Here is a 13,642-nt window from a genome sequence, read left to right as displayed (position 1 = left end):
AAATTATTTCCTTAGTTACACCCATTTGCTCACCCAGTATTTCTCACAGGGTACACTTTTAGGAACTTTTTTTTTTAAATCAACTCAAACTCCCAAAACATATGCTCCCAGTTACCTCTTTTCTGAATCATCCCTCCAACATTTGCCATCTACCCGAGGGAAAATTTGGAGTATACTTGGGGTATAAAAATACAGATGCAAGCATTTCCAAGCAAAAATCATACATCTTCTAGACTCTGTTGCATATTTGGGAACCATATATATATATATGTCCTCCCTTTATTTCTCAGTGAACTGCTTATCCAATCTTTCTTCCAAATCTTTTCTAACCTCATCGGATTGATTCCTATAGTTATTATGCAATACTTTATATGCCATACTAATTGAGTTGGGAGGGTGGCCTAATGGTTAAGGTGTTTGCCTTACAATCACAAGGTGTAGGGTTTGAGTCTCACAAGGGATAATTGGCTAGGCTTAAAATGGATGGCAAGGGCAGTTAGCTTAGTACTAATCTATGAATCTATGAGCCTTTAACAGCAGCCTCTGTTCTAGAGTCAACTAAAAACTTTAGAATTGTGCATCTTTCACTTTAGATTCCCCCATTATCGTCTCATTGCCTACACTCAAATATCAATCCCTGGTTAATAAGGCAGCCTCTAGCCCAAATGTCTTCTTAGCCTGCCCCCACTCCATTACCTTTCCCGCTTCTAGTTATTTGCTCCAATTACCTTGTTTCTGTTGTTCATCCCTATGAGCAGAATCTCCTTTCTCCACTCCATTCCCATGTTGGCTTAGTTCTTAGAACACTTTCGGCTACTTTACAGACATAATATTCTGTAAGATTGCTATTCTCCTTAAAAATCTGCATCCAAAATCCCACTCTCTCCTTATTTCCTGAATTGTCCCCTGCATCATCATTCATTTCCACTTAGAACCGTGGCTTTCTGCTTGCGTTTTTAGAGAATAACATAAGTATGTAGCTCCAATACATCTCTTCAGATCAGGTAATCCCAACCCACCTTGTACATTTGGAAGGATCAACTTTTCCCACTTGACTCTTGCCCACTTCTCCTCCCAGATAAAATTCTTCAACTCTTTATTACTCTCCACAAATTTCCCGGTTGACAAAAATATACCTGACCCATGTATAAAAACTAAAGGGACAAAACATTTTACTACTTGCATCTTGCTATCCATTGAAACTGGTAGCTCATCTCAGTTTTTGAATTACCTTTTGTGCAGAACTTCGACTGAAAAAAAACCCACATCTTCATAACCTTCAATCATCAGAATATTTCTGACTTATTGGCAATCCTCCCCACCACATAATTCAGCATCTCATATATAAGCAAACACTCTGACATACGCAACACTGACATTCTTCAACTCACAGCAAAGCTTTAGACCCGGTTTAAATAACAAAACTATTATACTTCAAGACACAGAACACATCTCCTGTAACAGACAGGGGTATTTAAAATGGAGGTCATTTTGGTCAAAAGCATTTGATCTTGCTGTTCACCACCTTCTGATATTTCAATTATCCAGCACAAACTCTGCAGATGAACTAAAAATGTATCTAAAAAATAAACCAACTTGTGCGCTTTGGAAAAGCTATGTTCTCTCTTACTACACTCCATTCTGGTGTACCCACATACTCTTTTGGGTCCAGTTCTCTTTTCACTCCTCAGAGTCTTCCATCCAGTCTTCCAAACCTAAAAATACCCCCTCCATACTGATGGTCTCCTCTTACAAAGCTCAAGCAATCCCCATGATCAAGAATCCTCACTACATAATGACCTACATTCTCTACCATTGGTTTAATAAACAAACTACTCGTTAAATCTGTCATAAAAGTTTTAACTAGCTTGCAAGATTTCTAGTCACCATACTACTTAAGTTAAGAAACTTTAGTCAAAAACATAATAAATCTTGGAGTTCCAAAATGGCAACACTTGTGGAAGCAACAAAACCCTGGGCGGTGAACACTCTATTGTAGATGCAGGGTTTTCCAAATTTAAAACAGTTAACAGAAATTGTTCGCTGAAGCATACATGACATCCAGAAGGCTGAAAAGGAAGACAAAAAGTAAAAGGTATGGAAACTTAAATCAGAGGAAGAAAAAGTAGCATGGCATAAAGTAGAGCTGGAAAAACCAAGTGTCAGAAGGACAAAGCTCTTCAGCCACTCTAGAGAGAAAGATTTGACCAAATGCATTCTAAGAATTTCAATACAAGTGCGTCCATGTTGGTATACACAGCAACAAAACAGAGATGCAGGAAATAGATAATGTTTTAACCAGCCCATTCAGATGAAATCTGCTGGAAAGATGAAGAAAAATAATGGAACACCAATTAAAAATATGAACAAATGCCACAGAAACTGTCTAAATTCCAGGATGAGTTGCACAATTTGACATTTACAGCAGTACCAGAGCAAACTGGAAGATGACTGTAAAGATTTTAGGAGAAAAATCCTCAGCAAAGGACTGGACTTTCTATAGATGACATTAATTTATTTTACATTTGTTGACCGGGCTAGTCTAGCTGGACATATATCCATTTACAGTAGAGGCCCGGGGAGAAAAGCTCCAGAACAGGCAAGCAACAATTATATATCACAAAAATTAATATGCACAAAAATATACAAGTTGAAAAAGAGAAATTGCAAAAGAATCTAAAATACATTAAAAGTAGAAAAAAAAGAGAATAAATAAAAGCATGGTACTATAGTTAGACTAATAAAACAGAAGGAAACAATGCAGGAATAAGTTACAAAAAGATTAGTAAGGCATAGTTCTACGATGTGACTTTCAACAACTGAAAGTGTAAGGTAGGAGCTCAGTAAGGAAGGGGAGGAAGATTAGGTGTATGGAGACATGTTTTCAGTCGGGGTTAGTACAAGGACATAACCATGGAGTTTTAAGATGTTCTTTGAAAAGAGTAGTAGAGTCTTGATTAGTTAATTCTTGAGGGAGTTGACTCCAGTTTTTACCTATGGAATTTGAAAATAATGCGTCACCAGCTTTATTGTGCGATTTAGTAACAGATACTAGTAGTTTATTGGCAGAGCGAAGTGTGGCTAGGTTTTTATAAGGTGAAATTAGTTTTGTCAGGCTAAGAGTATCATCAGGGTAGTAAAGTGTCTTATGAATGATGAGTAATTGTTGGTAGAGTAAGTGGTTATTTAGCTCTAGCCAATTTAGTTGTTTGAGGTTGACAGTGGTGAGTTCTGAGGGGAGTAGCAGTAATGAATATTGCTATACTATTATAGCAGGTAGAGAGTTTGGAAATGTTGTTCTTAGATAAGTTAGTGTATAAAGCGGAGGCATAAAAAAGGTTGGAGATCAGGTGGGTTTGAGCAATGGTTTTTCTTGCTACTGGGGTAAGGAAGGGTTTAATTCTGTAGAGCAGCCCAACTTTTTTATTTACAGCTTTAATAGTAGAGTTAATATGGTCATCAAAGTTAAGACGGTTGTCAATGGTTACACCTAACAGTCGAGTGGTCATATCAGGGTTAATACAGGTAGAATTATTTGAGGAGATAGTGAAAAATGGTGTGGGAGATTTATTGGTAGGAGTAAAAAGAGAAGAAGCTTAGTTTTTTGGGGGTTAAGGAGGAGGCAGTGTTGCATAAACCATTTTTCAACGTTTTGGAAAACTGTTTGGGTAATGGACTGAAGGGAGGAAACATTTTTAGCAGTGCTGATCAAAGTAGAGTTGTCAGCATATTGAATACAAGTAGCTTGTGGCACATTAAAGTGTAGGTCATTAATAAATAATGAGAAAAGAAGGGGACCTAAGATTGATCCTTGTGGAACACCAATATTTACTGGGGTTAAGGATGATAGGTTGTTATCCCAAAGCACTGCTTGTTGCCTGTTATTGAGATAGCTCGTAAACCACTGTAGAGAGTGTGAGCTAAGAGAAAAGAGGTTGAGTTTGTGAAGAAGTATATTATGGTTAACCATATCAAAGGCTTTTGATAGGTCTATGAATAGAGCGGAGGAGAAACAATTATTGTTTATGGAGTCAGAGAAGGAAAGGAGGGCAGTTGTAGTGCTATGGAAAGGCCTGAAACCATGTTGACAGTCAGCTAGAAGTTTGTTTTGAAGAAGGTAGTTGAGAAATTTTGTGTATGCATCTTTCCATAATTTTAGCTAATGGGGAGAGTAAAGCAATAGGGCGAAAGTTGGAGAGCTCAGCAGAAGAGCCCCCTTTATGTAGAGGAATTATATGAGATATTTTCCATATGGTGGGGATCACTCCTTCAGAGATAGTCCTATTAATCGGTATGGATACGGGGTGATTAATAGCTTTTGCAGCAATTTGTAAGTATTCAGATGGGAGTTGGTCAGCAGAAGGGGTACATGGTTTGAGTTTGTTGAGAAGCTTATAAATAATAGATGAAGTGACAGGTTGAATCTGAAAGGCATTAGAAGAGTCTTCAGAGATATTTGGTGAGAATGCAGAAGATGTGGGTAATGAATTAGCTAGAGTTTGAATGGCTTCTGTAAAGTACTTAAAGGTATCTGGGATCAGTGTCGAATTGTTAAGGTTAAAGCCTGAAGGGATAGGAGTAGGTGAATGCCCTGGTTTCAGAAGTAAAGAGAACAGAGTAAATATTCCGATGCAACAGTAAAAAAAGCAGCCAAGACCAATACTGATTAAACTGCAGACATGCAGTCTAAAATGAATATTTTTCTATTTTGTGGAGGAAAGGAACAATCTTAAGGGTGGGCTGAGAAGGGTTTACATGAATCAAGACTTTAAAAACTACTAACATAAACAGAAAAGCTTTTCTTCCTTACTTTCATAAACATCTGCAGGGATCCTCAAAAATAAAGAGAAGCAAATTAAGGAAGCAGCGAGAAATCAGAATACAAGGAAACTCCTGGTACTGATGGAATGCCAATCAGATGAGTCACGCTAGTGCTTCAACATTTTCCTGAGTGGAGACGCACTTTTGACTTGGAAAGAAGCAGAAGACAGTGTCTCAAAGAAAGGGAAAGGTCCCCTTGATCCAGGACATATTTCAACTCCTAACTGTGATTACAAAGTATTCATGCTAATTTTGGCAAAAAGCATAGCAAATATATTGCAAAGAATAATACAGCTAGATCAGTGTAGCTTTACAGAAGGTAAGCAAGCATTCAATAATATTAGATACAACTCAATTATTTAAATGATGCTCTGGACAGTAAAAATGTTAAACATTTTTATGGCGAAAAAGCATTTAACAGAGTGAGTTGGAAATTTATGAAGAGACCCCTTGAGACACCCGAGTTCCCCATTAACATGGTTGACATTAATATTTAACATCTGCAGAGGAACTCAAGCTAGGGTGAAGTGTGGTGGTGAGCCATCTAAAGAGTTTAGCCTTACAAGAGTGGCAGAGTTCCTCACGTTCACCGTTACTCTCCGCTTTACATTTCGTGCCATTAGCCAGTGATACAAGACAAATAAAACATAACTGGATGTAAATAGGGGAATATGAAAATAGCAGTTTTGGTAAAATGTATTTGCAAATCCAGCACATGATATAGAAACTGTACTTGATAAATTGAAATATTTAAATTGTGCAGCAAGATATAAAAGTAAATGTAAAAAATTAAAATAAATAAAACTAAGAATGGCTACAGTAATTGACTGTACCTGAAACCCCTGCAGCAGACGCCATCTCAGTCATTATGGCTACATCTTATCTAGAAAACTCTAAGCATAATTAATTTTCCATCCATGTTTTTTTGAGACTGTCAAGTGCCTCTTGAAGCCTTGGTTCTACAAACACAATTTGTTTATGCCTGCAAACGGTCCATTGAGATACGTGCACTACTGCGATAAATACCCCAACATATGACGTGGTGTAGAATTTCTCCTTTTTATAGGGTCATGACAGAAAGAACTATTTTGAGATTTGTCTGAAACAGGACAGTGAACAAGCAGGTAAGGAAATGAAAGAAGAAAACTTGAAAGACTGTAAGACAAGATCATAGATACTTAATTTCTGGAAATCTATAAACACACAAACAAGTTGTTTTTGGTTCCACTGGCTCTCTATCCAAGTCAGTCTTGTGTATTAACTGAGACCAGATAAGGAAGAACATGAAAAATGTAAGAGTTTCTCTGGGATAACAAAATACTGAAAAACTGGTGGAGTCTAGATTTGGTTGCACACTATAAGGTTATGCAGCTTACGTATACGATTCAGGACATGTATTACATACCCAGACAAATATTAGTACAGCCTTACATACTTTCATAAAAGTAATAAATGATTCTTCAAGATAAAAAGTTGAACCCTGGAAAAATGGACAATCACCAATAGATTATATTATATACAGTACAGGAAGGACAAAAATCAGCATTTCGGGAGAAGGTGATAAAAGGTAACAAGACAAAGCCACACAGACGGAGTTATTGAACTCAGATCAACTTACTTGTACAAAGTTTAATATTACAGCTCAAGGAAAATATGCTAATGGACTTCCAAGACGACTGCACATTGAGTAACAGCTTAGTTTCAGCTCTACCAGTGTCAAAACAGAAGCTCAGAACAGACAGACAGTAAACTCGTATTTTGGGGTAAATTTTAGAAACTGGTTAGTAAGTGCACTGCCTGGATGACAGCAAAAAAAAAAAAAAAAAAAAGAAATCAGTCACAAACGGTGGAGAAAAAAAAAAAAAAAAACACTGACTGGGAAGAATTCTGCTGTTCAGCAAAAAGCAGTGCAAGACAATTTCCAGTAACCTACAGGAAAAGATAAGTCAAATGGACTTGGAGCGGATTAAAATAAACATTACACTGATGGAATATATCAATTCAAATAATAAAAGACTGGATACAATGGAAGCTCTCAACAGGCATTCAGATGAGGCGATAAAGCTGCAAAAATCACATGTCAAAATTAAGAAAAAGTTGACTGAATGTGCTAAAGAAGTCTTGTCTAAAATAATAGAATTAGAGGACAGAGCTGAGATTGTTCTGCTCTACCAGACCAACTGAAAGGAACTGTATTATTTTTATGAAAGCACAAATAAGCAACTGGACTGATATTACACAGCAGAAATTAATTGAAAAGGCACATCATGAGTATGCTCCAAACTTGACCATGTAAAAGCAACCAAGACCTTTACAAGCAAGGGTGCAATCTTACCAGCAGAAGGGGTATACCTGACAAAACTGTGGCAGAAGGACAAAGCACTAAAAGTGGGAGACAGTAGACTGATTGCGGAAAATTATTTCTCAATGTATACTAGGAAGAAGAGTAAATTTATTCCACCAAATCAGAGAATGTTAAGAAGCAGGTGTGAGATTCAAATTGATGTACCCAGCTACCTTCAGAATATTCTTTAGTGGATGAACAAAATTATTTTTTGATGCAGAACATGCTACGGAGGGAATACAAACATGCGCTGTGAAACAGAACAATAAAACCTGGAAATATTGGACTTTTCCGACTCTGGTAAACTTGTAAGGAACTCTAAAGCATATGCCCTACTTTATCTCAATGTTTAGACCACCACTTTAGATTGGGGAAGATGAGGAAGAGAGAGTTAAGTGTAAGCAAAACAAAATTTTGTTCTTAACATATCATGCACTATAAAAGTACTAATCTGCCGATAGAGAGGACTGCAATTACGGATACAGGCAATAGGCAAGAAGGGGCCAGAATTTATTGGATAACACTGGCAAAAGAACCAAGGTACTGGGAGCAAATAATTAGGAAGGGGAAGGTAACAGAATAGGGAGAGGCCAAGAATTTATTTGGACTGCAAGCTAGAAACTGTCTATACTCCGGATACCAATCCTCGATAGGAAAGGCAAACAGAAAGAAATTGAGGGATTCTAAGCAAAAGACCAGCACTGGTAACGTTTTTAATAGAATCTAGAACAGACTCTGCTGTTAAAAAAGGAATACTTAGCAGACCATACAAAATATTGCATGACAACTGCAAGAATCAGAATAGATTAGAAAGGAATGGGAAAAAGAGATTGGATAAGCAAGTCACAAGGAAAACAATGGGGGGGGGATATATGCCTCTCTCCTAAACATGCAACAAAGTCTAGAAGATTTAGGATCTTTACTTGGAAGTGTTCACATAGATATGGAAGAAAGAGTAACTGGGACCATATTTTCTGGGAGTGTAATAAACTGGCAGAAAGATTCCCTGCAGGCTACTCTGTCAGATATACTGGATGAGCAAACTGGTGTAACTAAGGAAATGATTTTTGAGCTATGATACAGAATTGGAACTGCCTAGACATAGTAAGGACTTGCAGAGTCTAATTATGGTGGCTGCCAAAAAAGCAATTAGTAGTAAATGGAAATTAAAGTCTAAACCAATTTTACTACAAGTAATGAATATAGTAACAGAGATAAAACAACTGGAACCTGGATCTTTTTAAGTAGGTACAATTACACAAAAAAAAAAGAATTGTGGGAAGAATACATGCAGAGGAAGAACTAGATTTAAAAGAAGGCAGGCTGTGAATGAGTTAAAGTCTGACAATGACTGGATAGATGATAAATGATGTATAACATTTACAACCAAGTTCTGTCAATATGATTTGTGATGTACAATGTTTACAACTAAAATTATGTTAATATGGCTTGTTTTCATTCACACAAATGTATGACAGTGTCACACATTATATATAAAGAGGTTTCTTATTAAAAAAGGAAGATATGCTGATGTTGGAAAGTACATTTTGCTAAATGACAAAATTTTATAACTGTAGTTAGAACAGAAATTATGAAGCCACAAAAAGAGCAACAGATAAACCAATATTAGACTTAAGAAGGCAATTCAGTACAAAAGTAGAAATAGAATGAATTGAACAATTCAATAAATATATTACAAAAAACAGTGGAGCAAAATATGCCTTAATCCCAGATTTGCAATTAAAATCAAGAGCATTTAGAAATTTTGCATAGACGTAATTTGTGAAAACACATCCATACCCGTAAGAGACTTGGGGAAAAAAAAAAAAAACAAAAGTGTTCTCGCGGTCAAGAGGCATATGTTAAAATATGTGATAATTCAGAAAGAGGTACTTCGGAGCACTTATTCTGGGAAAGGACATGTTTCAGTAAAACGATGACTGACAATGTACTAAAAAATAAAAAAAAAATAAAAGATTTTAGCCTCAGTATAGAGATGTTTTTGCTGAGTTGGGATAAAATGGCATATACTAAAGATATTTCAACATTCGTACTGATAGTGGCAAAGAAGGCTACAACCAGAAAATGGAAATCCAAAGACAGTCAATAAGAGATTTAAATTATTACAGATACCTAAAATATGGAAATGAAAACTATTACAAATCCCAACAAATATAGAAAGAAAACAGGCCGTCTGGAATGTTGCATAGGAATTTAACTTTGAACAACAAAATACAAAGTCCTATAGCCAGAAGTATTTGGTCCACCTACTAGGATTTTGAAGTAGAGTGTAAAGAAAATAATTGAGGTCACCATTTTCAATCTATTACAAATCCCAACAAATATGGAAAGAAAACAGGCTGTCTGGAATGTTGCATAGGAATTTAACTTTGAACAACAAAATACAAAGTCCTATAGCCAGAAGTACTTGGTGCAGCTACTAGGATTTTGAAGTAGTGTAAAGAAAATAACTGAGGTCCCCATTTTCAATCTGACTTGGCATCAGGAATTACTTACTGAACAGTGTTGAAGCAGTAGATTAAAACTGAATAAGAGAGCAGATCGTAACACTTGGGATATGCATACTTAGCAATGAAATTTCAAACTACTGATAAGTGAATTCAAGCTAATTACTGGTACCCATTTCAATTTACCATCAATAGGTAAAGGAAGCCTGATCGTCCTCACTATCAAGAGTACCAACGACCACCTTTATTATCCACTTTTTTTTCCCAAAAAAAGGGTTTGTAGATTATTACTTATTCCCAGAATAATGAAAACAACTTTAGCTTTCAGTTAAAGGGCCAGTCTGCTTATTGGCTCCTAACTTTCCAAGCTCCTACAAGAACAGACTTTCTCCCTCTAACCTCAAAACTTTTAAAGACAAACTCCTTCACAAAGCCTCATAAATCTTAATCACTCAGGTCCTCACAGACACACAACCTACTTTCTAAGCCACATATCTCAAACCATACCATCTCAATTCTTGGGGCAAAACTTTGGGAATCCCACTCCACAGAAAAGAAAGACAACTAATTTTATTCCAAGTTCCACACGTTTCTAAAATCTCACTTAAGCACAGTACGATTGCTTCCTTTTAGATTACATAACCTAATTCCCCACTCATATCATGTAATCCCTGCACCCAAGCTCTAAGTTCATACAATAAGGGATCTCTTCCCTCCCATACTGTAGCATCAATTCAGTCTTCCTACAGAGTCCCTTTCTGCTCCTACATCCAGTCTCCTCATTTCATTAGTTTAATTTTCTTCTTCGACCCATAACCTGATTGCATTGAAAGGCCTTTTTACAATACATAAACTCATAGTTTTGTCCTTGTTAAAATACATCAGTTTTGGATATTATCAGTTTTACTCCATGTGTTTTTGTATTTCGGATCTTTTCACAACAGCTGTTGTATCTTAACCCAGGGCTGAAAAGGAAACTGATCAAACGTTATCAATGCTCCACCCAGGTAAACAAATTTAAATAAATTAGTTTCTTCTGGGTGTTACAGGATCCCTAAAATTTTCATCAGTAATGCATCTGTCCATATGACAGACCTTGCAAAAATTACAATTTCACAATAAAAATGAAATTATGTTACAGTTTGTAATGGCAACAAGATCTAAATAGGTTTTCATCAATTCCTGACAGTATACCTTGTCTCCATTGCTACAGCAGGTTTGCCATTCTGCATCAGTTTTGCTGTAAGGTACATAATTAACAAAAATCACAGTACAGCACTCCAATCAGATTACATTCAAAACAGGGTATAGACAAACTCAGAAGTGGATGCTGTAGCATTCAATTAATGTTTAAACAAGACAACAGTAGGGTGCTACTAAACTAATTCAGCACCCTCGGTCCGCTGTACAAATGATGAACAACTTGCATCCTTTTTCTAACATATCCCCATCATTTTTAGCTCACATATCCACCTACAACCACAAAACAATCCTCAATCTCAAAATATGTACAAAGTATAATGAAAGATTTGGGGGAAAAAAGCAGAATGTCACATTACAGAAAAGTGACATGCCAACTACACGGTCGTTCATTTTGCCATAAACATCTCAGCACTCCCCATTACATAATTTTGCACACGAGACAGAATAAAATCATTTTTCTACTTCAAAATAAAATTACATAATCCATGTTAAACGTGTCCCAATTCGTATACAGACATCTTCAATTATTAAGCACAGCGTGTACTACCACCACCACCAAAAAAAACACTTTAAAAGCTAATGTAAAATATTAGTTTTTAACGTCTGCCTACAAGACCTGTCTGCTCCAAAGACAACACTAGAATTATGAAAGCATGCACTTTGTATAAGTGAACTATTTCATCACCCATCCAAATACCCACAACTTTTCCATGGGCAGAAGCACTCAAGACTTGGTAAGTAACCTGTAAAAACGCATGCAATGCGGAGAGATTGACACCAGCCGTAAGAAATCCGTATTCCTACCACTTGCAGTTGCCTATAGTACCGTAAGCCACATGTTCTATAAAAAGGAGCTCTCTTCACAAGTTTTACTGAAGTTAGTATCCTGCAAAATAATGACCAGACAACTGAATAAGTAACACAACCAACATCAAATCTTACGAAGAAAAAAATATTTGGGCAAAAACAAACAATAACCGAGAAAGTATTAAGCTCCCTTTAAAACACCCACTCCATTATACAAATCGGGGAACACATACAAATGGTAAGCAGCTACAATGCCGGCAGAAGCTAACTATACCATCTTGTGTACTACACACAGCAATGAACGTATAGCGCCGCTAGCTGCTAGTTTTGCCGTAAATACACGCGACATGGCGGTATCCTAGAATATTCGCGCCCCTTATCACTTACTTACCATCGTTTTCATCGCTATGTCGCCTCCGGGACATTTTCACTTATCACAGAAAGTAAAGCAATCAAAAGGAACGGTATTTCCCAGATAAAGATCCAAATAAATCCTTTACAAGAAGATAATAAATAAATAACTCCCCTGCCCTCCTGTTCACATACTACTCAGTGCACTACTACACACTTTTCATGACATCAATATGGCAGCTGAGCCCCGCCCCCCGTGCGAGTAATCTCTTCCTGGGTCAAACAATGGCGGCTTGGTAACTAATGATTGTCATAGCTTTTGCGATGCAGGATTTAAGAATCCATTTAACAAACGCTTCATTCTACAGTCAAAGTGCAAAGAGACAGCAGTAATTCGTGATAGAGGTCCATACATTCACAGTGTGATATTTGTTTAGAAAGTCGCTCTATCAAAAGGGGTTGTAACAAATTAATTTTCTGACTGATAATGGTACAATTTGCATAGTTTATAGAAGTATGTCTCTATGACCGGCTTCAGCTCTACCCTGTATTGTAATTCTCCTCAACCCCTTGACTCAGAAATCTTTTTTTTTTTTTCAAATATTTTATTGAAAAGAAAACAGTATTTGTGGTATGACAGCAACAAGTAAGACAAAACTCATAGTTTTGGATAATGTAAAGAAAACACATCGACTAGTTGCATAATTTGCATTATTTACAAAAAGCTCTCAAAAATCTATCTTAACTGCCGTTACCACGTAGCTTTAAACCGTCCCTAATTTTGCTTTGTCCGAGATTGGTACAGTTCTACTTGCCATTACTAAAATAGTACCACATTGTTCACCATTGCATAGTTCCAGGATGCGTTAAGGTACGGTCAGTCATGTTCACCTTATAATCAACAACTTTGCTGTTATTTTCGCAGCACTTGCTTCCCATCAGCTCCAGTTTGAAAATATGTTTATATTACTTATCATTGAATAACATAAATAAATCAAACTGGCCCTAAAGGAATACCTACCTACTCAACTCCTGGACCCACCCCTGTAAAGACCCTACTTGAAGCAATTCCTCCCCTGCCTTTCCTCTCCCTCCAGGCCACTGTCCTCATTCCCTACATTCGTAGACTCCTGCTTGCATGTTATTACTTCTTTTTCTATAACAATACACCTCATTCTTAGCCCTATGTACTGCATCAGACAACTCTCACTCCTCCTCTTCTTTCGGCTGTTCCCATTAGGGGTCTCCACAGCGGATCATCTGTTTCCATTTCTTCCTGTCCTCTGCATCTTGCTCTGTCACACCAACCACCTGCATGTCCTCTCTCACCACATCCATAAACCTTATCTTAGGCCTTCCTCTTTTCCTATTACCTGGCAGCTTCATCCTTAGCATCCTTTTCCCAATATACCCAGCATCCCTCCTCAGCAATCTCGCCTCTCTGGCTTTGTCTCCAAACTGTCCAACCTGGCCTGACCCTCTAATGTACTTATTCCTAATCCTGTCTACCCTCGTCACACCCAGTGCAGATCTTAACATCTTTAACTCTGCCACATCCAGCTCTGACTCCTGCCTTTTTGTCGATGCCACTGTCTCCAACCCATATAACATAGTTGGTCTCACTACCCTCTTGTAGACCTTCCCTTTC

The 13,642-nt window shown here is 37.1% G+C and overlaps 1 protein-coding gene across 1 annotated transcript in view; it reads right to left on the bottom strand.

Annotated features, from left to right (window-relative positions):
* Positions 1-12,273, bottom strand: part of NCBP1 (nuclear cap binding protein subunit 1) — a 2,903,332-nt gene extending 2,891,059 nt beyond the window's left edge. The window contains exon 1 of the mRNA XM_044060340.1: positions 12,035-12,273. Within this exon, the coding sequence (XP_043916275.1) occupies positions 12,035-12,068 (34 nt within the window). The 5' untranslated portion in view covers positions 12,069-12,273. The remainder of the gene's footprint in view (positions 1-12,034) is intronic.
* Between the last annotated feature and the right edge of the window lie 1,369 nt (positions 12,274-13,642).

Source organism: Protopterus annectens, chromosome 2.part0 (assembly GCF_019279795.1).
Source record: "Protopterus annectens isolate FY-2018-M chromosome 2.part0, PAN1.0, whole genome shotgun sequence".
NCBI classification, from domain to species: domain Eukaryota; kingdom Metazoa; phylum Chordata; order Ceratodontiformes; family Protopteridae; genus Protopterus; species Protopterus annectens.
Note: the sequence above shows the minus strand (reverse complement) of the source record. Positions and strands in the feature narration are given on the sequence as shown.